At 40.5% G+C, this 27,279-nt stretch overlaps 1 protein-coding gene across 15 annotated transcripts in view; it reads right to left on the bottom strand.

Moving 5' to 3' along the window:
* Huwe1 (HECT, UBA and WWE domain containing E3 ubiquitin protein ligase 1) overlaps positions 1–27,279 on the bottom strand; it is a 156,237-nt gene that overhangs the window by 16,833 nt on the left and 112,125 nt on the right. For 11 of the 15 annotated variants that reach the window (XM_052759166.1, XM_052759241.1, XM_052759080.1 and 8 more), the window contains 25 exons: positions 26,436–26,631; positions 25,425–25,592; positions 23,483–23,628; positions 22,932–22,998; positions 21,398–21,615; positions 18,583–18,794; positions 17,993–18,175; positions 15,375–15,547; positions 14,885–15,033; positions 14,090–14,165; positions 13,142–13,240; positions 12,422–12,555; positions 12,062–12,230; positions 10,522–10,750; positions 9,683–9,861; positions 9,322–9,411; positions 9,012–9,166; positions 7,297–7,342; positions 5,162–5,449; positions 3,464–3,719; positions 3,146–3,276; positions 2,165–2,379; positions 1,799–2,087; positions 1,540–1,642; positions 219–765 (listed from right to left, as the gene is read on the bottom strand). In XM_052759166.1, coding sequence (XP_052615126.1) covers positions 219–765; positions 1,540–1,642; positions 1,799–2,087; positions 2,165–2,379; positions 3,146–3,276; positions 3,464–3,719; positions 5,162–5,449; positions 7,297–7,342; positions 9,012–9,166; positions 9,322–9,411; positions 9,683–9,861; positions 10,522–10,750; positions 12,062–12,230; positions 12,422–12,555; positions 13,142–13,240; positions 14,090–14,165; positions 14,885–15,033; positions 15,375–15,547; positions 17,993–18,175; positions 18,583–18,794; positions 21,398–21,615; positions 22,932–22,998; positions 23,483–23,628; positions 25,425–25,592; positions 26,436–26,631 — 4,518 coding nt within the window. The remainder of the gene's footprint in view (positions 1–218; positions 766–1,539; positions 1,643–1,798; positions 2,088–2,164; positions 2,380–3,145; positions 3,277–3,463; positions 3,720–5,161; positions 5,450–7,296; positions 7,343–9,011; positions 9,167–9,321; positions 9,412–9,682; positions 9,862–10,521; positions 10,751–12,061; positions 12,231–12,421; positions 12,556–13,141; positions 13,241–14,089; positions 14,166–14,884; positions 15,034–15,374; positions 15,548–17,992; positions 18,176–18,582; positions 18,795–21,397; positions 21,616–22,931; positions 22,999–23,482; positions 23,629–25,424; positions 25,593–26,435; positions 26,632–27,279) is intronic. The other 4 variants (XM_052759570.1, XM_052759655.1, XM_052759915.1 and 1 more) reach the window with 4 other exon arrangements.

Raw genomic sequence — 27,279 nt, 5'->3', positions numbered from 1 at the left:
GTGCAAACAATTGTTTGGATGACTGAGACAATACATTAAAAATTGTAAAGAAGATAAAAATCCAGTTGTTTATTGGACAATTTCCCAGAAACATCACATGACACAATACAAAATAAAAGCCAAGAGACTTGTTAACCCCTTTACTGTCCAGTCTCACCCAGGGTATTGCTACCACCTACTTCCACCCCTTGAAGCCAAGGACGCTTCAAGCTCCTCACCTTGGCCAATTGAATGAGTGTATCCAGAACATGTCTGCAAACAACAGGAGCAGCCTGGGGGTGAATGTGGACAGTGGAACCACTGCTTGCATGCTTCTCTGTATGTTTACGCCCTCCAGAACGTTGGATCTGGAATATGTTAGTCCTACAGCCTAAGGCAGCATCCATAGATACTGAGAGCCAGGAGAGCTGGTTTGAACTTTTGGACTCCATCTTGTGGAGCAGATCCAGAGGACGGTTCTCGTGGCTGCTTGATGCACAGCTCTTGCTTGACTTTTTGCCCCTTTCTTCACTTGTGGAGAGCTTGGGAGTCTCAATGCATAACTCACTCTCACTACTGCGCTGCAAAATGGACAGGAGGCTGCGGATGACCCAGTGTCGGGTCTGGGCATGATAGCACAGATTTCTCAGTACTCGGTGAAGACGGCTAGTATTGAGTTTCGGCTCATCCACAAAAAGTAGGACCAAGAGGCAAGACAGGGCTTCATGGTCTAGAAGGAGACGTCCTCGGAGGCGGAGAAGTGTGTCCACATTACTGCCAGAAGGCCTAGAAACAGAACATGGTTTTGGGTAACACTAGCTAAAGCACTAGGATGAGGTCTAAATATATGAGAGGAGAATGAGTGGGATAACCCCAGGGAGACTGTACAAGGAAGACAAGACTATCCACAACAATGGCTCTCTTGTATATCTACTGTATACCAGGTACTTTACAATGTCCTTGAACTTCTTTCCTTGAAGAATGTTGTTCACCATTATTGAGATTGTGAACAAGAAGCTCAAACAAATCAGGTAACTTGCTCCCAATAACATGCCCACAGAGAAGGAAGCATAGATTCATATTTTTATCATTTATCAAGTGATAAATCTAAGATCTATGAGGCAACGTTTGTTTTTACCTTTTCTAGATTAAGAAGCTTCCATCCTTTTATACGGACTGATCTCTTCCACCATTGTTTTGGGATGATAAAGCTACTATGCTTCAGCCTAGTTAATAAGTAACTCCCTTCTACTTCTGTAGTCTACCTGTTACAGTCCTAAGACCAAGTTAGGCTCCCACTTTTTATTTTGTTAAAACCATAACTAGTGTTCACTGCCAGCCTAACTTTTTGAGTCTGGCCTTTTAGCTAGACTTAGTAAAAATAAAAACTGTCATTCTGAGAAGCGAGTTTAAAAGGATTTTGCTTGTCTACTCATTTCAAGGCAAACAGCCCAGAATAGTCATTCAACCTACCTCAAGAGCTTTTACTTTCTCTACCTATGGACACCCTGAAAGTAGTATGGTAAGATTAAAAAAGGAGAGAGAGAGAGACGAAAGTACCTATTATGGCTGCTGCTACCCCCCATCTGGAAGGTGCCACCCCTCTGTACAGCAAGGCGAGTATACTGGACCCCACGGTTGCCACTCAGGCGACTGGTAAAAGCTACAAAGAAAGAAAAGGGAAACTGAATTGTTGAAGTGGGGAGAAGCTGATTTAGGCAATACAACAGGCAAAAACAAAACAAAACAAAGAAAGAGGCTAATTAAAACAAGGCCAAGACATTCCAGAGCCCTCTCTCTCACTTGCCTCCCTCTGTACCTGGGCTTCGGAGAATGGCAGAGAGTGCAGAGGTACTACTGTGTCCAAAAAGACGCTCATGCATGAGCTGCCGCTGTCGGGCTTCTTGTTCTCGTCTTAGGGCTTGAGCCTCAGCTGCAATGTCAGGTGGCATCACAGCCAACACACTGTCTTCCATGTCCTCCAGGACACTACGACGCAGATCTGAGGGCAGAGTCTGGATGAAGGTCACAGGATCCATGGGGGTGTCTGAGCTGGCATTCTGGGCCAGTTCCCGCCGCTGCTGCTCAGCTCTCTGCTGGGCTAGCACCTATAGAACAAAACAAATTAGTAAGAGTATGGCTCTTTTCCAGGTGGTCTGGTCTCACCATCTTCCCGCTCACATACTTCCTCTTGAATTGCTGGAGGTAGGGCAGCCAAGAACTCAGGGCTCACTTCAGTCACACCAGGATTCCCGACTACTGCAGGAGCTGAGCTATTTGTAGAGGGAGCAGTTCTGGTTGGTGGACGGATGCCCAGCTGGTTCTGTAGGACTTCCCGACGGATATCATCAGGGAGAGCAGCCAGAAAGGAGGGATCCACACCTTCAGGGAGACTGATACCTGAAGAGATTTAAGTAGTAAAGGGATTTACATCTTCATGAATGTTTTCACTGCTTGCAAAGAAAGATATGGAGAAGACCCACAACCTATCTTCCTAAGCTTCAAATAGTTCAATAGCAGTGTATGCTGTCACTCAACCTTTATGAAGATTCTTCCACATACCATTCATTATACATATACTAAAGAGGCCAAAAGCAACAGGCAGCCAACTGACCAAAGACCAAAAACACCACAATTGTGAGCTAAGATATTCTTTTCTTTCTTTCTTTCTTTCTTTTTTTTTTGAGACAGGGTTTCTCTGTGTAGTTTTTGGTTCCTGTCCTGGATCTCGCTCTGTAGACCAGGCTGGCCTTGAACTCACAGAGATCCACCTGGCACTGCCTCCCGAGTGCTGGGACTAACGGTGTGCGCCACAGCCACCAGGCTGATATTCCTTTCTTTTTTAAAAGTTGATTATTTTAGATAGTTCATTCAGTAATGGAAAGTTGACTAACACAGTGTCAATAAGGATTAGAGATACTAATTAAATAATGGTCCTAGTTTATAAAAGGCAGGAAGTGGTACAGATGGAGAATGTGAGAAAGTTAAGGTTAACTTGACTTCTAAGTCTGGACTCATTTCATTATGCAACAGAAGCAGCATCCTCTTATTGCTGGTCCTTCTTCAACAACTCCCCTTCACCAATCTGGAGGGAAGTGCTTGGTGGATATGTCCATGCAGAGTTTTTTTGGAAACATCATCATGGCCCAAACATGCAAGGACTCACCTGCAAGAGGATCTTCTTCTTCACTGCTTGTTGAAGGCAGTGGCTCTTCTAGGATTCCTCGAGAATCTGCTCCAGAGATGGCCACAGCAGAATCTCTAGTGGAAGAACTCTCAGAGGATGCAGGGGGAGAGCTGAAGGAAAGAAAAAATTCTCACTGCTCTTTAAACTGTTTTCCATAAAAAAGAAACCAAACAACAAAAACACATCTAATACCCATTTCTCAAATAAGACTATGTCCTATAGTGAACAAGTATGAGTTCAGCCTGAAACAAAATCTAACACATTACATTCCTACTCTCTTGGCTGTACAGTGCTTACTTGTCGTCAGGTTGCTGGGTAGATTCTCCTGACACATCAGGTCTGCCTTGCACTTCTGCTACAACTGATGGGACATCCCCAGGAGTGGAGTTGCCTGCTGTAGGCTGCTCAGAACTGCCAGCTGCTGGAGTGTCACCTACAGCCTCTTCTAATGTACAGGAAGCCAGGCTGCTGGTGTCCATGGGAGAACCCTCCAGTTGACTGCTGACAGCTGTTAATGCATCTGAATCTTCAGCTCTCTCCGGGGAAAGAGAGGCTAGAAACAAGTCAGAGTGAGAAATTAGATAAGTACTTTGAATAAAGGCAGTATGATAGGCAAAGTCTTTGGTAGGGTTGTTTCCTTTGCAACAGTTAGCACAAACTTTTCACTTCTCTACCATTACCACTTGATAATCTGTTGCTCGCTCCTCCATCTCAACTGCCCTTTAAAATTCTGCTCAAGACTTTTCTATTTATTACTTAGTTTGTTCTACACATGTCTGTGAAACAATGTCCCTAAGACATCCCAGGTAAGGATTTGTCATTCTCAGTTTTCCTGCAGGCACCATTTATACCCACATGCCAGTAGTTCCAGTTATCTAAATAGACAGGGCACCTGTGACAGTTACTGTCAATTTGACAGAATCTAGTATCGCCTGGGAAATGAGCCTGTACAAACATCTTTTGGGAATTATACACCCTGCTTTCATTGAGGTGGGAAGACCCACCCACTGTGGGTGACAGGGACCGTGGTCTGTTTAACTGGAGAAGGGGCACTGAGCAGCATACATGTATTCATTGTTTAACACATAATGATATGTTTCTGCTGTGATTTCCCCTGCTATGACAGACTATAACCTGGAACTGTGAGTCAAAAAAGACCTTTCCTCCCTTAAAATAACTTTTCTCGATTATGTTATCCCAGCAACAGGAAAAGAAACAGTTTTTGACAAAAACAAACAAAATCGGTACCTTAAAAATCTCAAGGCCGGGCGGTGGTGGCGCATGTCTTTAATCCCAGCACTCAGGAGGCAGAGCCAGGCATATCTCTGTGAGTTCGAGGCCAGCCTGGTCTACAAAGTGAGTTCCAAGAAAGGCGCAAAACTACAGAGAAACCCTGTCTTGAAAAACCAAAAAAAAAAAAAAAATCTCCAGGCTACATCATAGGAAAGCATAGTATGGATAGTGGACACGGTTGCAATTTACCTTTCTAAAAATATTTTATTGAGAAGAATTTTGACACCTCATTTTAAATAAGTGAGAAATAGGTACATGAGATAAGGAGGATGGGAAAACTGAATGAGATTCGTGTTTACTAACTGTAGAATTGTTGACATCCAACATATATGGATTATAATCTCAGCTCAACTACACAGTGACTTTGGGCTAATTATCTTATGAATAAATTTAAATTTATGAATGAAGATACTACCACCAACTTTGAAAAATTATTATCAAGTTAAATAATAAAGTTGGCATGATAGTTCAGAAAAATGAGTACTGCCTCAATAAATGGTGGTGTGCTTATCACAATCATTAAGCGACTCAATAATAATTAACTGACGATACAGAGAAGACATTTTAGCTTCAACAAAGAAAGCTAAAGTGGAAACTGAGGATAGCAGCTCCTAATTCTTTAAAGTGAGAAAGTAGAGAAAAGCGACAAAGACAGCAATTCTCTTCTCTTTTATGCCCCTTTGAAGTTAAAACTCTACTTACTTATGGTGGGAGCTGGGGATAACTCCATTTGAGTTGTTTCTGCTTCTCCACTTGTCCTTGTGGGACCCAATTCCTCCAACTCTATAGGCATCAATAGCTGTGCAGAGTTCCCCACTTCTTCAGCAGGAGACTGTAGTTCCTGAGGAATCTCTCCTAAGGCTGGTGGGGTTGGGAGTGCTGGCTGCTGCTGGGAGGGTTGTAGAGTACCAAGTGTCTCCTTGGACTCAGATGTAGCTGCATCCGTTGAAGAGGGGGTTGTTGGATAGCTGTCAGGCATAGGAGTCCCATCTTTATCAGAAAGAATGATAATGGAGGTTAAGGGGAAATCAGCCATGGGAAGCATCCTAATCAGCACATTCAGATTGGTAAGGACCCATCCAGCAAATGGCATGAAAATCTTTCTCCAAACAAACTGCTTCTTCCAGAAACAGCTCTTGGCTGGTGTAGTAAAATGGTGATAAGGGCTAAAACAGTGCTATCTGTGTCTCAAGAACCAGAGATCTTATTCTGAGGTTCTAAAGAATAAAATCTTTTCTGTGTTCCAGATGGAAGGGAACAATTGTATAGCACATAGATGGGGTGAGGTTACACAGAAAACTTTACTATAAGCTTATAGATTCTCACATTTCCTTATTCACTTGGAACAAGAAATGGTCAGAATTGATATATAATCCTTTCTTGTTGTTTGAAGACAGGGTTTCATGCAGCCCAGGTTTGTACTGAGCTCGCTATGAAGCTAAGGCTGCCCTTAAACTCTTGCTTGTGGATTTGCAAGCATGAGCCAACACACTCAGCTTCCTATTCAAAATTCTTAAAGTACAATTCCCATTTCTGTCTTCATATTCTTATTCTATTACTAAGTAAATGAAGTTATCATAGAACAAAACAGTAGAAGAACTATGAGTTAATACCCAATGGTAAAATAATCAGTTAATAATTAATATGTTCTAATGTATAAAGGACGAGCCACTTATTAACAGTATCTACCTTACTCTATGATCTGTCCCCTTCCTCCCTTTCTTACAGTCCTGTTTTTTTTTTTCAATAAACATCTACAGCTTTTCTCTAATGGAGGTAACACTGCCAAGACTTAATGTGAATATGCCACACACCAGGGAAAGTAGTAAGTTGTATAGTTATCTTCTTATTGGGGCCTAAAATCCCTACCCCACAACAATACAACTTACTACCTCACCCTGGCATGTGCAAAAGCAAGTAAGGACAGTAGGCAAAAGGCCATTTTACCTTGTAGCAGACCCTTTCATACCCCTTTTGTTAGGTTAAGGGCATGGGGACATCTATTCTCTTTTCAATGCTTTACAAATATTGTATAGGCTTTGATAAAATAAGTCTCCCAATTCAAGGCCAGCAGATTTAGGGAAGCTTCTAGAAGGAAGTTCTGAATAAATAGGGATGGCAGAAACATGATACCACATGGGCCAATGGCAAAAATGGTTTCTGACCATTGTTAAGGTGATTAGAAAGAATAGAAAGCATGTACTTTTATATCATTTAGCCCAGCCGATTGTTCAAGACAATGTTATTTAGACTTTTAGATCTCATACACCACTAAGATTTAATAAATGATGAAAAGGACTAAAGTAGGCATTACTTTTGGGTTTGTATGAAAAAACAAACAATAATTTAGTAACAATATTTTGTTATCCAAGAACTAAGAGAACATAATTTCTAAATATAAGTCTTTTGAATGGAATAAATCTAGCTCTGAAACACACATTAGACTTCCCTGTGTTAATTTTCACCGAGGCCTGGCAACTGAGAACCACTGTCATGTTCTCATGAAGTGCCATACTAAAGCAATCAACCATCTCAAAGATGTACAAGCCTAGTTTGGGGGGAAAAGTATAGGATACATGACCTGTGTACATGTCAGACTGAAATACAGCATAACCACAACAGGAACCTGAATAGGGCTAGTTGGATGGGAAGTGTACCACCGTGAGAAAGACAGTAGACTGTATAGTTATCTCCAAGATGGGGTATGACCCTAAAACTATACAATCTACTACCTCATCTCACAGAGCACCAGTGTCCATCTTCAGCCCACATGGCCAGCTATTCGGAAAGAATCCACTGATTAATAATGAGCAAGAGTGGAAGGGAGGTAAAGTTACCTGAGACATTTTGTTCAGTAGAGTCATTTGTCTTAGATACAGTACACTGCAAAGAGAAGAGACGATTGGGAGACTTTACAAGTACACGAGAGAGGTCAAATACAAGTGTCATCATCCCTCACCTACACCACCCAGGAATTCAGTGACCTGGCATTGTGGCTATTTCAGAATACAAAAATTCATCCAATTTCTTTCTTTCCTTTTTTTTTTTTGGTGGTTTTATGTAAGCCTTGGCTGTCCTGGAACTTACTTTGCAGACCAGGTTAGCCTCGAACTCACAGAGCTCCTCCTGCCTCTGCTTCCTGAGTGCTGGGATTAAAAGCTTGCACCACCCCTGCCCAGCATCCAATTTCTTTATACATATTATACTAATGTTCAACAGCTTTGGACAGGACTTGGGGATATAATATAGCCCAGCAAGACAGTTCAAGTTTACCATGTGTGAGGTCCTGGTTTTTATCTCCAGCAACACACACACAAAAAAAAATGGATTAGATTACGTAAAGGCAAAACTATGGGGCTGGGCAGGAAATGGACGAGAATTAAAACAAAACAAAAAAACAACACACATTAGAAATGGGCACAATTGTGAGAGAAAAAAATTCTTAGCTCCATCTATTTCCCTTCCTTGGGTTTATTATTATTTTTTCCATACTAGCTTTGTTTTAGGGTGTTACTCGAGATCAAACCCAGGGCCTTGTGCATGCCAGGAAGCATTCTACCACTGAGCTACAATCAATGCCCATTTTAGCTTTCAGTCATAAACAATGTTACTGTTTTTTAGGCCAAGTTTTATGTAAAGATATGTTAGAGCAAGCTTGTTATTATAAACAAGTACCTTGAACTAATTAATTTAGTTAGCAGTGTTAGAAATCAAGCCTGGGATCTCGTACAGACTGGGAGAATGCACTATCACTAAGCTACACCCTCAACATTTAATGGTCCCCTCTTCCGCCAGGGTCCTTTAATTGCTCTTTGTAGGACCATGTGTCTGCCTATAGTGTATGTGCTCTTCATGCATGCCTGGTGTCCTTAGGGACCAAAAGAGGATGCTGGATCACTGAGAGATGGAGTTATAGTTCTGAGTTGTCACAAGGGTGCTAGGAACCAAACAAACCAAGGTTATCTCCAGCTCGTGTCCTTGTTTTTAATCTACCTAATAACCTAACTTCTGAACGGGATATACTACAGTTTTCTGCTCCATTCTTAATTTCTTTGTGCTTCTATTAGCTTCATGCATATACACTTAGTTATGTGGTAACAGATTTTAGGGTGGGAAACTTTTATCTCTAACACCTAAGCCAAACCTATTTAAATGCTAGAATGTGGTTATAGATAACTAAAGGAAGGTTCTCCATACTAGAAGTCCACCGTGAAATGGAAATGAGAACCAACATGGGCCAAAGTCAGGATCTATCTTCAGGCCTTAGAGAGATAGAGACTACAAAGTAAGACTGTTATGCAAGAAACCATTTTGGTTCTGGTGTCAGCTTTCCAGTAAGATAATGGATAATTTACCTCTAAATCTGAATTTTTTTTTTGTTGGTTCCTAAAAACTTGATGAATGAAGAATCCATCTGGCTGAACAATTTCCCAGGTTCAATGTAATACTCTAGAATTATTTAGTGGATAAGTACTATGGGCTTGGCAAAAACCTTAATAAAAACAAACAGAGGTAATGGTGCGTGTGCATCTCTTTGGCCCCTTGGAATCACCTGTGCACTCTGATCTCTGTTTTCCTTGTCTTCTTTGCCTTTGTCTATTATTTTTGTTTCTTCCTCAGCCAGTTGTTTCCTGCGTTTCTCCCTTCTCTCTTCTAGCTCCTCATCTCTCAAGAATTCCAGGTGATTGACAATGGGTACTTTAACCACTACAAGAAAAAGGCAAAGATCAGAGGCTGCTTTGGAAGGTTGAGGAGAAGTTCAGAGACAGAGCTTGCAGCCAGAGAATCAGAAACAACTCTCTGCATACTCATCTTAGCACTGGAAGGCTCATGACTGCCCCGATGACCAAGCTTACACACACCTGAAACACAGTCGTGCATGCTCTCAGCATCAAGAACTTTGCATTCCTCTGTCCATCGGGTCAGAGCTGTAGGGATGCTGGACAGGGTCCCTACAGGAGAATAAAATGAAGTGAAATTCTAGGTTTTATATACTGCTGATTGACTACATAATTGCAATGTTTTCCTAAAAGGACTCATGGCCTGTCCCAAGATTTGGTGTATAACAGGAACCCAGAGGCAGTAAAGAGTTGTTGCCCTTGGCTAAGTTACTAAGTGTTTTTGACTCCTATAAAATGTAGTTTCTCTAGGAAAGACATTGCCCTCCTTAGAATTGTACAAGAACCCAACAATCCTATCCTCTCTCTTACTGCATAAACTTGCCTGCTTGGCTAGTAGCTGTGCTCTGGTCATGAAAAAAGTCATCCAGCAGCTCGTCATCAGACCTGGCGATGATATGGACATCATCATTGCCCACTAGGAGGCGGGCTCGGCCTCGGCTTTGTAAGGGAAGGCTGCTGCTCAGCTGAAGGATGTCAGCAGCAGCTGAAGGACCAAGCAACCTGTAGAGTAATGGTTAGGTACCACTGTCATTTTTAAGTCCACAGAAACCTGTTACCATGAGATCGTGCATGTAGATCTACTAAACATCAACTATATCATACCACATTTAAACCTTTTTACTACCATTCTGATTAGCATATCAGTTTGATAACTTTGAGCTTAAACTGCATAATATTCTATAGTTCCTTGAACACTGAAGTGCCACCAGAAAGCTTTTATACACCAGGAACTGTGTTAGGTATAATGCCTCTGGCTATATAGCCTTAAGCCACTTATATCTATTCTTTCATTTTAAAATTGTTTCACTTACTAAATTCTAAGCTATAGCACAAGAACCTTGTCACCACTGTATCACACTGTTAGATGAGATGCTTGCTGGTCTTATTATATACCTAGTAGCGAAGGCTGGCCTTAACCTTGTGATTTTGCCTAAGCTTCCTGAGTGCTGGGATAGTAGGTATGTGCCATTACAAGGGGTTGGGCAGTACTTTTAAGTAAATGTTATATAAGCTTGGAATTCTTTCCCCCAAAGATTGTACATGTAGCACACATACCTTATTTGTAAGGGACTGTTTATCCTTATGGTCAAGACAATGTTGAAGCTCAGTTAAAATTCTTAAGAGCTCCATTGAGTCCAACAGATTCTGCTTCTAACTCACCTCTGCAGTATAAGAGGAGGGTTAGGCTGGCGGTTCCCAGGGTAGTGAACATGAATGGTATGGCCAGTATTGGCTGTCAGCTGTCTTAGGGTCCTCTGACTGCGACCGATGCCCTGGGTGAGACGAGTTGTGGAAGAGCCACTGCCCAGTGTCAGGGAACTGTGATCTGCATGGCGTACCATCAATGGGTGGGTAGTAGGGATATTTCCTGGGGATGGAGGGATGTCTGCTGCAAGGATAACATGCAAAGGGGGTCAGTCCCCAAAATAAGTTTTTTCCATGGCTTTGGTTCAAGTAGAACCATGTCTCCTGGGCCTTACTTACTCACATGAAAACTTGAACTTTCTCCTTTATCCCTCATTCCCACACCTAATCTACAGTCTCCAATACTACCATAGGTTATGACAACACTTCAACAAAATCCTACACACTACCTTTCCCCAAGCCCTTTTCAACACAACCAGTGATGCTTCAAGGCCCTTCAGACACATGCTGGCTCCTTTGCCTAAAAGACTTTGCTTCTCTTCCTCACCTGTTCTTTTGTTTTCAGATCAAGATGTTACTTCTTCTAAAGTCTAATAGGTTGGATTAGATACACCTTTACTCTGTGCTTTCTTAATGTACTACAATGCAATGTCTGCTTACTTATAATTCCCACGAACTATAAGCTCTTATAAAGGATAAAAACTCCATTTTTTTTACAACCTTATCCCCAGTACCAAGGACCAGTAAGTACATTTCAAATATTTGTTCAATTTGTTGAATGGACAGAGGCTCAAATACTTAAGAGATTGACGAAAACCCGCAAAAAACGCTAAGAGTATCATAGAAGGTATCTTGAAAATTATCTACTGCTCATTTTGTTTTTTATCTTCATGCTTTTCATTTACAGGTGACAAACTGAGGCTCAGAGGTAAAAGATTACGGCCAAGACAACAGACCAGAATTGTTAAGTGTTTCCAGCTATATTATGCTTGTGATTTGAGGTAAGACCTGTCCCATGAAGACAGCTTGAGGCTAAGAACTCGTCGCTACAAGGGAACGTTGATGTTGATAGGAAAGTAGTGGAGAGATTCTTCTCTCTCCTGAGCAGTTGCATCCGTGATGAACATTGAATCTATTAAAATCCACTCCCTAAAGCCAGGCTCAGCGGTGTCCATCCAAACCTTTGAGATCCATCGTTACAGAATTAAGGATTATTGACTGCCCTGTCACTGCAGTGTGCATTCAGGTGCCTGATGTAGTCAAGACTTGGTCTCATTTTTTTTTCCAATCAAGCAAAACATCAAGTTGTCCGGGCTCTAAGAGCTCCCTGTTTACTGAGTTGGAGATAGCAAGAGCAGTCTCCTCCGATTCCTTCTTGCAAGGATATGCTATCCAGAGAGATGGATTCAGACATCCCTTGCCACAGGATGTCAGGACAGTAAAAGAAGTGGTGTCCTCTATCAGATCGATGGCTGCTTTAGTTCACTGCTTGGCTTACCCTAGAGAAGGGTATAAGAAGCAATAGATAAAACCCAGCTGAGCCCCTGTATCTTACTAGCACTGGAGAACATGTTGTCAAACTCAATGATGAGATCATCCTCCCGGTCAAAGCGCTCAAATCGGACCAAGGGAGAAGCGTTCATATCAGGGTAATCCTCATCCAATTCCATCTCAGAACCATCGTCGTCATCATCTTCATCTCCTTCTTCACCTTCATCATCCTCCTTAAGGGAAAATACGAGATGGAGAATTGCTGGAGGTAAGTGTTTTCTGAAGCCTGGTGTCATGGCCACATGAGCACATGAGGGAGGGAGGCGACGAGGCTAGCTAGTAACCCAGATTGTCCGTTTTTCTGTAGTTCTGTGTTCCCATGGAAGAGGTCATCTGAACCAACCCAAACACAGTCCCCCCTCACCTGATCATCTTCCTCATCTTCCTCCTCCTCCTCCTCTTCATCCTGACTATCATCCTCATCCTCGTTACTGCCACTGCTGTCCTCTTCCTGAGTGTGCTCCTCCTCATCCTCAGGGTCCAGGATATTCATGGAATCTAAAACAAAGGGAGCACATTGGAGGACTATACTGAGTAGCTAGAAAACAGGCCACTGTGCAGGCCGGCAGACTGAGTGGGAAGGCGATGGGGTATCTGACTCTAAGAGAGGAAGAATCAGATCTAGGGTGATGTACAGACTTAGTGAGCCAGCCCAGATTTCCTGAGAGTGCCAATCAATGCATCGACACGCTGAGCAGGGTTGCTGAATGTGGATGCTGGCTCCAGGGTGGTGCTTGAGGAGCCACGGTGTAGGACTTGGCCAAGTCTGTCGGTGCCCCCTTGCCTTTCCAGTCCTATTTTGCTACTGACTGCATCCTGTTGATAAGAGGGAATCTGGAGCGATGACAGCAGGTGGGTGAGAAGAAAGCGAACCAAGTAAGAAGTGACAAACTTTGGGCAAGCAGTAGTAACACGTTATTTGAAAAACTGGCTGAGGATAAAGTGGATGGTGTATGTCAGCGCATGCAGACAGATGCTTCCTTATTCTGCACATGTGGGCAGCTGCCTCCAGGAAAACCCTAGTGTAGTGTCTGTCAGACGTGCAGGGCAAGAAGGGAGGCCTTTCTGGCCTCGGCACTCTCACCTTCTCGGTTGGCCTGCAAGGTGGAAGCTTGGCTGAGGTTGGAAGGAGCTTCATCCATCAGCACGTCCTCTTGTGATTCATCCTCTCCACTTCTGCTCACTGAAGGTTACAGAGCAGAGCCTTCACTGAACAACAGAGGACTTCCCTTTCCAGACTGGGTGCGTCTAAGTAGCTATGTACACCTAACAGATATCCACGCTTGGCTTTTTTTTTTCCTTTTCCTTTTCCTCCTTTTTCTTTTTTCCGATGAGGGAGAATACCTCGATTCTCTGCTGTCAACTATCTAGGTGAGCTTGGCCAGTCTCTTTACCTGTCTGAGTCTCAGTTTCCTCATCTGTAAAATGGAACGATCACATCTGTCTTGCCAATCCCACTAATTGTGCAATCACAGAGTACGATGGGTGTGGAAAAACTTTGTATCTTTAAGAATATGTCTACTTCCATTTATCCTTTGGTTTTCTTGATCAGTATAATAAAAACATAAACACCTTCACAGTGAGGTGGCAGCTGGTTACCTTTGTCATTTTTCCATTTGAGATTTTAAAGGGGTCATCCTTAAGGAATGACCACTTTTGTTTACATTATCGAGACACAGAGGCAGAAAGCCCCTGGACTTCATTGAAGAACTGAAAGAAAAGCATTTTTCTTATCCTACAGCCTCTTCTAGGCCTCCATGAATAAACACTCTTTTGATGTGCCTGATGTTATCATCTATACTGATGGTAACCCCACCACCACCCAACACAGGCAACAAATCAGACCTGCCACAGGCCTGTAAACAGTTTGTAAATTTCTCTTCTGTTAAGACCACCAACATCAAGACAAGCAGCAATCTAGGCTGGCTATGAGCCCGTAGGCAGAGCTGAGCAAGCAGATGATGAGAAAAAGGGTCCTCCCAAGAGAGACTGAGACAAAGGAAGAGGCTATACTCAGTTCTGGGGCTCTCACCTATAATTGTACTGTTCCCAGATCCGCCATCCCTCTCAAGCAACTCATCTATCAGGTCCTCCAGCTCATTCTCAACCTGGAGAGAAATAGAACATATATATGGATGCACACAAGTCTATCATTGTGCTAGCACTGAACCCTAAAAAAAAAAAAAGCCAGCATGGGAGCATATGTTTCTATAATAATATGTGACAGGATACTATATGTGGTGCTATTAATACAGAGACTACCATTGCTCCCAATAAATCCACACTCAGACTTGTCTTTCAAATGGGTACATCCTAGTTAACTGACATCAGGTTAGTCTTTAGAATGCTCAGGAATACATACAGATGGATTTAGAGCCAGGAGTTTAGGCCCACAGGCAGTGTCTTAGCCATTGCTACCAAATTACCATGCTTTCTTTAGCATCTTTAGAAGACTGATATTTGAACACCCCAGTGAGATTTGGTAGTATGGCATAAAGTGGAGCTAAGTAGCTTTCAATGATGATCAGAGTCAAGTAAATCAAAGACACTGGGCCCAAAGGACTCAGGTCAGCTTTCTGCTTTAACATTTCATCTGTGTCTGGTTGGAATATATACCATTTCACAGTATATGGCACTCTGGCTCTGTTCCCAGCCCTCCTTTAAAACAATTCAAATACATTTGCTGAGCATCTAACTAAAGCATATCATCTGTGTTCTTCTGAAGGTAGCATTGATGCAAAGATCTAAAGTACTCACCCACCCACACCACCTGGGGGTTTGGTTCAGCGCCGCAACAGAAGATTGCTGAAATGATCTGCCTCCCTACCTGCATCTCTTGTGAACTGAGCACCTCAGGCTGCCCAGCAATCACCACTGAGTCGGTTTCAGCCTCCCCATCCATGATATCCCCATCTGCCACCTCTGTCTGAGAGACATCATGATCCTCCTCCTGCACTTCTGCTTCCCCAGGCTCGCCTGAAACAATCAACCAACCAGCATAATAATCAAAGGGTGCTTATATGCTGGATACCCGAGGCAAGCATGAACACAATAAGGCTTTTTCCTTGTGCAAGTTTACAAATTCTCAGAGTATAAATGAATGGGTGACAAAGGAAAAGATAAAGCTATGTGTGAGGATAGCCAAACAAGGATGCAATGTGAAGGAATTGCTCGTAGGGCAGAGATTCCCACATCAGTACTACAGACCAGCAAGTTTCCAGGGAAACAACACAAAGCTAAAACAGTTTAATTCCATGCCTAGAAAGCAACAACTCCCACCCATCCAGCTTTCCAGTCCATTGGTTCTTAATCCCTACCTGGATCTTGCTGATGGCTATTTGAATCTTGAGAGGCTCCTTGGGCATCCTGCTCAGACTTGTTCTTGCTAGAAGCACTCTTGCTGCCAAAAAGGCTACTGGGCTGGTTTACAATCCGGGAAAGTGTTTCCAAAGGTTTTAAAGCAGCATTGACCGTGTTGGCCATATTTGGACTGAGATAAAGAAATATACAGAGATGAACTGAATATAAAATATTAGGTGCCTATCTGCTAAGTGTAACTAAAGTTCTTATAATAGAAGCTACTTAAGAGAGAAATGGGCACAAAGTCTAGAACTTTCAACTTAACATTTAGAAGAAAATACTGTTTGATTTAAAGACTTTCAAAGAATATAGCTCAGTAAAGCAAAGGTTCAATCGATATCCTACTTCATGAAGCTATGGTAAGCACATGAAAAATTCTTGAGTAGAAGCCAGAATAAATTCTGGATGACCACATGAAAATAGCAAACTAATTCTCAGACTATCAAGGAAAAACAAAAATAACCAACCAACTAATCAACCAAACAAAAAACATCTCCAACCCCCTTTATTTTGTCCTTAAATCCTTTTTTCTCCATAGTATCATGTAGTTACCTCAGGCTAGTCAAAGTCTCTATCTATGTAGTTGAGGATGACCCTGAACTTCTGATTTTCCTCCTTCCAAGTACTGGGATTATAGGTGTGTGCCACCACATGCCTAGCTTTTAGTCTTTAAATCTCTTAAAAGAAGAGCTTAAAAGAGCATGATGATCATTTTTAAGTCTATACTATGCAGTATTTCTTAGGTTCAGTGACAATGTCACAGGATCTGTAATTAGAAGTGCAGCATGATTTCTAAGTGTTATAAGGTACATGAGACCTTCATTAAAACTAGAGTGTTCCTGCTGCTATCTGACACTTCAGATACCAACCAACCAACACTAAAGTGAACCAAAGCTCATTAGAGCACATCTAAAGACTAGGACACGGAAAATTACAAATGAGACGGGGAGCCAGGTGTGATGGTCCACACCTTTAATCCTAGCACTAGAGAGGCAGAGGCAGGCAGATCTCTGTGAGTTCCAGCCCAGCCTGGTCTGTAAACCAAATTTCATGAAAGTCTATCTTGAAAAACAAAACAAAACAAAAAACAAACCTAAACTAGCCCGGGATATCATTCTGCCAGAAGGCTTTCAAAAATTACAAGAAGACAAACTCAGGTTTGATTTAAGTACCAAAAACACCAAGGACTACAAGAATGGTGAATACAGAATTAACCTACAGGGACAGGCATATGAAAGCCGGGTTTTTCTGTGTAACAGCCCTGGTTGTCCTGAAACTTGCTTTGTAGAACAGGCTGGCCTCAAACTCAGAAACCCTCCTGCTTCTGCCTCCTGAGTACTGTGATTAAAGTTGTGTGCCACTATGCCTGGCTAAAAAGTAGGATTTTTAAAAATCACTGAAGAAAGCCAGTTGATCTACATGTCTCCACAGATGATATGAAGAGTAAATTTTAATCAGGAACATTTCCATAAGGGCGAAATCACATAAACGTAGAGTCGGGATCATCTGTAACACATTCACTCTGAATTCTTTACCTTAGTCAAATGTCAAGAAACGCAATACTTTTTTTGGGGGGGGGTCAAACGCAATACATTTTTTTTTTGAGACTGTTTCATGTAGCCCAAGCTGGCCTTGAATTCCTGGCCCTCCGCTTCCATCTTCCTTATGCTGGTGTTATAGTTACTTACCAACAACACTTATTCATGCAATGTTTGGGATCTGACATAGAGCTTCATGCACACTAGCCATGACTCTACCAGCTAAGATGTATCCCTGCCTAGAGAAACTGACTTTTTGACATCCAAATGTCATGTATGATCTTCCCCAGACCCTGGATCAAAACACGTTCCCAGGCTATGAAGGCATAATTAAAATAACTGGGAGCATGTGAACATAAATGTTTCATTTTTTAGGGAACATTTACTTAATATTTGCAGGTTAAATAATACAATGTTTTAAAAAACTAATTTCCAGCAATTGAGCTCCAGAAAAGTAAAACAGAAACAGCAAAAACATTACAAAGATATAAATATAGACGTATAGCATTATATATCACTGAGTTGATAAGTGTTAGGTAGTGCTGTTAATAAATGCCATTATTGAGCTTACCCCTCATCTGAGTTTGAAAAAACTACAATCTTTGCCTTAGGAAAGTATTTCTAGAGGGAGTGTTAGAAAATCAAGTTTTTTGCCGGGCAGTGTTGGCACACACCTTTAATCCCAGCACTCGGGAGGTAGAGCCAGGTGGATCTCTGTGAGTTCAAGGCCAGTCTGGTCTACAGAGCGCGATCCAGGACAGGCACCAAAACTACACTGAGAAACCCTGTCTCGATAACCCAAAAAAAAAAACAACTAAAAATTAATAGGTTAGCAGTGCATCATGTGTGTATACATACAATCCTAGCATTTGGAAGGTGGAGATAAGACTGCTGGGTTAGTAGGCAGTATCAAGAATAACATTAAAACAATTAAGATCTATCCATTTAGTAAGCACATCAGAACTTTCACCTACATCTAAAGTTTTCTTTTAAGAGAAGCTGCTTCACCAAACATCTTAGACAGGGCATTACTTTACCTGGACAGGTCTAGGCTGTGAGGAACTCTAGCCAGGTCATTGACTAGTCCCTTCTTCAGGAACAGTCGAATGATGTTGTTCATGCCATTATGCTGAGTCTTGGCTGTGGCACTACTGTAGAAGCTGGAGGTGGAGGGGCAGGACTCCATGATAGTACTGATGATACACATCACTGCCTGAAGTCTGGGAGAGAAGTTTGATACCTCTGTCAAGTGAATATAGCCCATATTTTAATGATGTCTTTACTAACTTGCCTTTGATAACCCTTTTATATGCTCTTTGCATTTTCTTCTGGAAATATCTACACAGAGGACTGACCTTCTCATTAGTACTATGTTTACTACAGAAATGATAAAAAAAAAAAACTGCTCAATTTTGTGTGTAAAGAAATATAGTGAAAACATTACTTTGTTTTTTCTTAAGTTGTGTATCTCCTTCCTCCAAATATAATCATTAGTTTACTGTGGGGAAAGAGATTTTATGTACATTGTTGGTATGACTAGAACTCTTGGTCAAGTGCAAGGAACCCCTTGGACCATGGAGTAAGAGATGCTCTTGCTTATCAGCATTAAGCCAGGCACGGGCTTTACCTGGCATGTTTCTCTGTACTCTCAGCCATAGCAAGTGCCCTTCCCAGGGCTGCTTTTACTTCATTCACTAGGGCCACCTGAGCATCTGTGCCACTCCCCGCAGCAGCCAGACTTGCAAGGAATAGACGGGCCAGGGCAGGTGTGTCCTTGTCTTCTGCATTCTGGGTGTGTGGGAGGAGGTGGTCCAGGACAAAAGCTAGCACACTGCAGTCCTGAAAAGTCATTAATTGTGACATTTACTCACAAGTACAATTAAGCCACATTATTCGTATAGCAGCAAGGTAGACAAACAGTTTTTCTTTCAAGTCATCCAAGATACAAGCTGGGTAAGTAGTGAACCAATTAGAAATCTTTGAGAAGCTTTATAAAGCTTCCATATCGCATCTATTTCTCACTACACAATACAGACCGCCATGGAAGTAGTTACTTACTTTCTATTTTTTTATTTTTGAGACACGGCCTCATACAGTGTAGCCCTGACTGGCCTGGAATTTGCCATGTAGACCATTATGGCCACTAAATGTCCCTAGTGCTGGGATTAAAATGTATGCCACTACACTCAGCAATATTTGATATTGTTTAATACTAGTAAAAATTTTGAGATTGGGTCTCATATAGTCTAGGCTAGCCCGAAATTTGGAATCCTCTTGTCTCTACTTTCAGCATACTGAGATTCCAGATGAGAGCTAACTGTACTGGATTCTTAAAATTTTGAGTGATTTTGCCGGGCGGTGGTGGCACACGCCTTTAATCCCAGCACTCGGGAGGCAGAGCCAGGCGGATCGCTGTGAGTTCGAGGCCAGCCTGGTCTCCAAAGCGAGTTCCAGGAAAGGCGCAAAGCTACACAGAGCAACCCTGTCTCGAAAAACCAAAAAAAAAAAAAAAAAAAAAAAATTGAGTGATTTTAATGGAACTGCTCACAGCAAGTCAATATAAACTAAGCAAATCTAGCATTTTGTCCAGCTGCTAAGTAGGTAATCTGGGACCTAAAGAAAAGTAACTTGCATCAAGATCAAGGATGAAGGATTCAAATATCCATTTTAGAGTGCTACACAATCCTTTCTGACACTTGCAATGTGCCCGAGTCCCTGTGCTGGAAACTGGCAAGAGCTGAATAGAGACAGAGAACATAGTCAGAGATACATAAAAATAAAAAAAAAAACATTTTAATGCGGGATTATTTAAAAAATAGCAAAAAGGTCCAACAACAAAGAAAGTTGAGACAGACTCTTCTTTTTCTCTAAGTTCTACACTGACTTTTTGGGGAAAAAAAGGTTTTATTATTCAGGCAGATTTTGGAAGTAAGAAGTCATGACTGCACAACACTGCAAATGTACTAAATGTCACTCAACTCACACTTTAAATAATCAATTTTATGTCAAATTTATATCTGTTAAGTAGTACATACTTTCGAATTCTGGAGCCTGGAAAACTGGACAAAGGGAGCGTAGAACTAATAAAAAAAATTTAACTCCCAAAGAAATACAAAATTAAAATTATTTTTGAATCTAAGCAATGTCATATATATCATTATTATTGGCACAATCTGAGAAAAGATTTGCAGTTTAGTAAAGCAATATGACCAAATAGCAAGCACTTAGCTTGGAATCAAAGACAAGGGTTTCAATTTTACCTCTGTCCCCATACAGTGTGCCTTTACTTCTTGTAGCTCTCAGTCTTTTCTCCTACTCTGAAGAGATGATACTACTACTACTACTACCACCACTACCACCACCACCACCACCACCACCACCACCACCACCACCAACTCTGATGTGGAGGCCAGGATTATCAATAGTATTTGTAAAACACCTAGCCACACCTGTAAAATGTTTGGATATTTAACAGGCAAGATACTCAATACATTTATAGCTTGATGTCTTATTCAGTAAATTGAGAGTATAACTCATATGAATAACATATTGAATGCATATATGTCAAAAAGGGTTTACATATATAAAAAGAATCTAATGAAAAACTTGAAGCCAAGAATTACTGGCATTCAAGTGTAGTTCCAGCTATTCCAGAAGCTGGCTGAGGACAGGAAGACTGAGCCCAAGAATTTAAGGCCAGTTTGAACAACCAACCAACCAACCAAAGCAAGCAAGCAAGCAAGCAAGCAACCTACCTATCACCTTTAACAGATACATCCCAAATAGCCAATAAACATAAAAATGTGGTCAACAAGGAATTGCAAATCCTATCCACAAAACCACTAACAAACCTACTGGAATGACTAATATGATGGCATAACGTGAAACAATCAAAACTTTTATACACATCGGTAATATACACTCAGACCAATCAACCCCCAGCAAACTTCAGGCACCATCTTTTAAAGCTATACAAATTCATGCGCTAGAGTTCAGCAGTAACACTCTTAGGCTATGCATCTGTATGTTTACCATGACATTACTAAGAATGTTCACAGCAGCACTACAGTGATAGCTCCAAAAAGAAAAATGATTCAAATGTCTATTAACAATAATAGAATAGACCAAAAGATTATGGCACATACATACAATAGAAAGCACAACCATGAGACAAAACGCTAAACACACACACACACACACACACACACACACACACACACACACACACACACACACTGAATCTCAAAATTTGTTAAGCAAAACAAGTAAGATACAAAAAATTTCATCAACTAATTACCCTGACTGCTTCACATCACGACGGAACAGCCTAGCTTTTCTTTCAACATTAAGTGAATACTTGGCATTCATGAGTTTCCAACAGACTCTAAGAGGTACCCAAATGATCAAAGTATAATAGTAAAAGGAAAAACTAGAAATATTACCTCTTTGATCAGCTCAGACTGGCCCACGGTATAGCTGTAGTTTGCAATCAGAGTAGCAATACCAACATAGGACCTCACCAACTCTGCCAGAAGACGAAGGATAGTAGAGGTAGGCATTAAAGGTTTGCTGCCCTTGCCTTTCTGCTTGCCTTCCTCAGAGGTCCGGTCCCCTTCTTTATCTTTCTTCCCTTCTCGAGTCTCCTCTGGAGTTGAAGCTCCTGAGAGAAAGCCGAACACTTGGTTCAATTTCACTTGCAAAACATTAAAAAGAGTCAAGCCAAAGGTAGAAAGAAGACAGTATTTCCTCCATTTTAGGCCACTTATACATGTCAAACACTCTGATTACCACTGTAGTTGAATGAGAAAGATGAACATGAATAAAACATAGGAGAGGCTTGGACCAACCATCGATACAAACCACAACTTCCTGATGCTTATGCAATTTTATGGCTCTAGAAATAGTGTATTAGTAGTAATTCTCTAAATATCTTCTTTAATTTTTTTCTTCTCACATATTTGCCTAGCACACACTTATGTAATTCAATTCAAATGTTGATCTCCTGTGTCATCTAGATACGTGGAAATATTATGTGCCCACTTTATCTCATGGAAGTATGTGTACATTCTATCGGTTATCTTGTAATTGTTGCGGTCTGCCTCATTAAGACAAAATTCTTTAACTGTAGGTACTGCCTACATAGTAAAGTCTGCCACATAGTAAAGGAACAGACATGTTCTTTGACTAATATGCCATTACCCATACTCTATTTGGGAAGTAAGGTCATTAAAATGAATTAGTCATTATTTTATTTATATTATTTTTAATTGTATATGGATATGTGCACTAGTACAGATATCTACAGAAGCTGTGAGCTACCTGACATGATGTTGGGAACAGAATTTGGGTCTTCTGCAAGAACAGATCCCCAAATTAGCCATTATTTGACTGATTAAGAAAAAGATTTCTATTATTTTTAATTGTGTGTATGGGTGTGGGGGCATACACACATTGTGTGTGTGCAAGTAATTGAGGCAGCCATGTGTCAGATCTCTGAAAAGTAGAGTTACAGGTGGCTGTAAGCTGCCTCATGTGCGGCTGTTAAGAACTGAACTCAGATCCTCTGAAGTTAAGATGGTTCTTAACCACTGAGCCATCTATCCAGCCCTTACTTTCTCTCATTTTAATCTCTTGGAATGACTATTAACCAAAATACTCCTAAATTTTATTTTAAAGCTCTTTATTAAAGGAATCAACCACAAAAAGCATATGGCTATAATATCACTAACACTAACACTCTATAAGCCTGAAGTCTACCAAAAGGAATATGGGCTGGTACAAACAGTACAACTGAAGGATATCACTATAGCAACCATTAACAAGTTAATGAAAATTACAGTTCTATGAACTTTAGCAGCCTGTATCTACAGAACATTGGGCTCAGCCTTGGAAAAAATTACCTAGACAAGTAAATATAACAATGACACCTATTATTCTTTTCTAGATAGTACGAAAAGGAAAAAGGCAAATTGTTACCCTCTCCTTGGGAGGTTCCAGTTGTGGAAGTCTCAGCAGGGGCACCATCAGCAGCAAAGACCTGACTCTGGAAGACAAATACATGTGAGCTGTCATGAATTCTATAAACAGTCCACAAGAGTTAAGATTCCTTTTGAAAACAATGGCTGAGACTGCTACAGATTTCTTTTTGGTTGACCTTTCAACCACATTCTCTCTATAATCTATGGGAAGTTCTCACAGTGACTAAGATAGTCAAGTAAATAGGAAAATGAGACACATTTCCAACACAAAGAAAAGTAAAATGTCAGAGAGATCCTAATTTTTGCTTTATTTTTAGGCAATAGATAATTCATATGTTAAAATTAATTCTTTATATATATAGTCCTGGGTGGCTATGAACTCAGAAAGACTTGCTTGTGTTTGTCTCCTGAGTGCTGGGATTAATTAAAGGTGTGGGCCTATCATTTTGGCAAAATTAATACTTTTTTTCCTTTGGATAATCCTAGATACCGAGAAAATAGGGGCAATGGAAAGAGAAGAAAAACAGAAGACAGCTGAAGTTGACTTACATTTAAGGAAAAACTTGACTGTGTATCAAAGTCACTGCTCTGACGAGTAAGGGACCGGTACTGCTGGTATACATCATCACCCATGTCTTGCAGGAGCTGGCCAACCTCTTGGGTCATTCCTCCAGGTTTAGGATCAGATTTGTCTGCTAGAAAAAATATAAACAAATACGTAGACTAAAATATGGTCCTTTAATTGTGCAACATTAGTGCAATGTTATTGGTTCTGCACTAGTGTACTAATTATACTGTAGAACAAACAATTATATCTATAATGGTATATAGAAAATAACCTAGGTGTGCAGCATGTTAGACCACAAAGCTTTGTGCAAATGCACTTTACTGCTTACCCAATATCAGTTAATGCATTTCTCAGAACATATGCCTGTCATTAAGTGATGCATGACTATCCCACTTATAGTGCATGGTTGTTATTCTAACATTAACTAGTTTTATGACCAAAGCAATTTATTAGTCTTCTCATATTCTTCAACTGTCAATATTAAGCCCAAAACAAACACATTTAGTGTGAAAGGCTTGTACAATGGGAGGCCAGCAACCAAGCCCACCTATTACAGCTAGAGCTAAATCACTGTGTGGACAGTAGACTAGGAGATGAGGTAATGACACTATGATAGGAGGAAAAGCAAAATAACTCTGAAAGGATCAGAACAGTATATGGATGAAAAGCACCAAAAGTCTCTTATTTCTCTGCAGTTATTTCTATCACTGCTTATTTCACTAATTATGACATTTATTTATTTATTTATAAAACCAAAAAGCATGACTGGAATACAACTTTGGGTTCCAAGAATTCAAGCATGCTTTTCTAATCACTCACATGCAAAGGTGGATTGAGTGGTCTGAAAAGTGAGGAAGCCATGTCACAATAATATCCTTAGCTCTTTCATATGATATAGCTATAAAGACATTTTGTTTTTGAGTATGAAACTATGACAAAATTCTTGGTATTTGTTCACAAATTTATTATTTCTTTTTGAATCGTTGTGCACCCCTCTCTGTATGATACATATTCACATACAACAGACATTTGGTAGTATCTTCGTCAGTATCATTCAAGATTCGTATCAGAACAGATTTATGCACCTTACCTTAAGGACTCACAGAATTACTCTTGGACCAGTCATATTTTATGGTAATTAGTTTCTTCAGAGATGTGTATTACTTGCCATTTTGTTGAAGTTTTGTTTTTGTTTTTTAACACAGGGTTTTCTCTGTGTATCCCTGGCTGTCCTGAAACTCATTCTGTAGACCAGGCTGCCTTAAACTGCCTCTGCATCCCTGGTAGTGGGATGAAAGACATGTGCCACCCCCTCCCCAGTGCCATAATTGTTTTTTTTTTTTTTTTTGTTGTTTTTTTTTTTGGTTTTTCGAGACAGGGTTTCTCTGTGTAGCTTTGCGCCTTTCCTGGAACTCGCTTTGGAGACCAGGCTGGCCTCGAACTCACAGAGATCCGCCTGGCTCTGCCTCCCAAGTGCTGGGATTAAAGGCGTGCGCCACCACCGCCCGGCCATAATTGTTTTTTAAGAGGCAGAAGCAGGCGGATCTGTGAGTTCAAGACCAGCCTGGTCCGCAGAGAAACCCTGTCTCAAAAAAACAGAAACAAGAAACAACAACAAAAAAAGAGATTTATTTTATGTATGTGTGCGTATGTGTGCAAGTGACTGCAGAGCCAAGAAAAGAGTAAAGTCTGAGTCACAAGTGGTTATGAGTTGGCCGATGTGGATGTTGAAAACCAAATTCAGGTCCTCTATAAGAATAACAAGTGCTCTTAACTTCTGAGCCATGTCATTCCTGTAATAATCACTTTTTGATTCTAGGACTCTGGACATAGTACTTACTAAGGGATGTGCTAGTTGAAATGACCCAGGCAAGGTAACATATCCTTCAGAACCCTGGTTCCAAAAGTTGGCTAGACACATACCTTCCTCTGGAGCATGGTATGCGGCCAAAGCATTCAGCATATCATAGATAACTTCCTTAATAGTATCAGGAATGACAGGCAGAGATGAAGGCTTCAAAGGTGTTGTCTTTACCAGCTGAACAGCATTAGGGCCTTTAATTCTAAGATTCTCAAATTCATCATCTGAAGCTAGGCCAAAATCAAACAGAAAAATTAGACAATAGTGCACCAGCACCTAAACCCCATTACTGACAAGTAAGTATCCAGAACAAGGATTGTATAATATGTAAGAGCTTGAAAAGTAAGAATAGGTTCAAATCTTATAATAAAAAAAGCTTTTTATAAACTATAGAGAAATTTTGTTTTGAAACTTAGTTCTGTTGTACTTCAATAAGCAATCTCACAAACATTTAAATGTCTACATGAACTTTTGAGGAAGTTCACCTATTATATTTCCCCAAATCTCTAAGAAATGGATCCAGAACTCAGCCTAAGTGGTAGTGGTCATTATCTCACTAGTTTCTTCTGAAGAGACACTTGTATTTTTCCTTTCATATTAATATTTATCATGAATTTAGGCCAGCCGTCCTATAAAACATTCCACAAATGATACTAATCTAATTATTTCCTCATAATAAAACACAGACATTATCTTCTTGGCAAGAATACAGGTAGCACTGTAAGCTTGTCATTGCATCCCATGAGCCACATAAATACTTGTTCTTCAATCAGCGCACTCTATATAAACCATCAACTATAGGTAAATTCTATTGCCACATCAAGACAAACTCTTTGTAGTCAAAGACTACAGTGAATAGTCCCCGGTAACTGTGGCAAGCCCTAGAGAAGTTACTGAGAATTACCTACAGAATTTACTGACCCAAATTATCAACCAATGTCTCAATGTCTACCTAAAGAGGATTTTCAAATTATAGATCTCTTTAAAAAAAAAAAAGAAAGGAAGGAAGGAAGGAAGGAAGAAAAAAAGGCCAGACTTCAGGATCTCTAAGAATAGCAGCAGACGAAACTGACCAGTTCCTGAGCCTCGAGGGGCTGGAAGGGCAATGCGGATACAGCAATTGGCTACTTCTGTGAATATGTCTGGATTGCGGCAGGCAGCTGGCCCCAGGACTCGAAGAATGTAGTTGATCTCCCGGGAGCCGAGGCTGCCAGATACAACACCAGAGGTAGTACTTCCAGCTCCACTTGTAGCTGCTGAGCGAACAACCTAGTAAAAAGCATTAAATGAAAAACTTAATGAAAAAACTTAAATGAAGTTTCTAAAAATGTAATTGTAAACAAAGCGTTGTTAAAGATTAAAATGCTAACTAAGCTTTGTCTTGAAACATTAGACGACAGCTCCAGATATTTGAAAGATACAATTGGTTTTTAAGCCCCTTTATAATTTAAATAATGTGTCTCACAAACTATAACAGATCTCAACTATTGAGTCTTATATGACTATTAAATGGAAAGTGTATCTGATCACAGATGCAATATAGCATCCACATTTAACTATCAGCTCTAGTCTCCCCCAAATATTGCAATATTAAGCTATAATGGTTCAAAATATGTAATAGACATGCACTTAGGAACAAAAGAAAACATTTTTTTTTAGTTAATCATAAGTTTGAGATGATAGTTACATTAGCTATCAAATTTTATGGATAGTTTCCTTTATGATAAAAATGTTCACAAAAATACCATCTTCTGGTGTTTAATGCATTTTACCAAACTAGCCATGCTACCTAGTCTACTTTAACCCTTAAAGAGGTATGATTTATCTAGCTACTTATAATTTTTATTTTAAAATACAAAACTTAATGTAAAAGCATAATTTATAATCTGTACAGCTGCCTACTGTTTGATATTAGAC

The sequence above is a fragment of the Peromyscus californicus genome, unplaced genomic scaffold, assembly GCF_007827085.1.
Source record: "Peromyscus californicus insignis strain IS unplaced genomic scaffold, ASM782708v3 Scaffold_10__1_contigs__length_136768540, whole genome shotgun sequence".
Lineage (NCBI taxonomy): Eukaryota > Metazoa > Chordata > Mammalia > Rodentia > Cricetidae > Peromyscus > Peromyscus californicus.
Note: the sequence above shows the minus strand (reverse complement) of the source record. Positions and strands in the feature narration are given on the sequence as shown.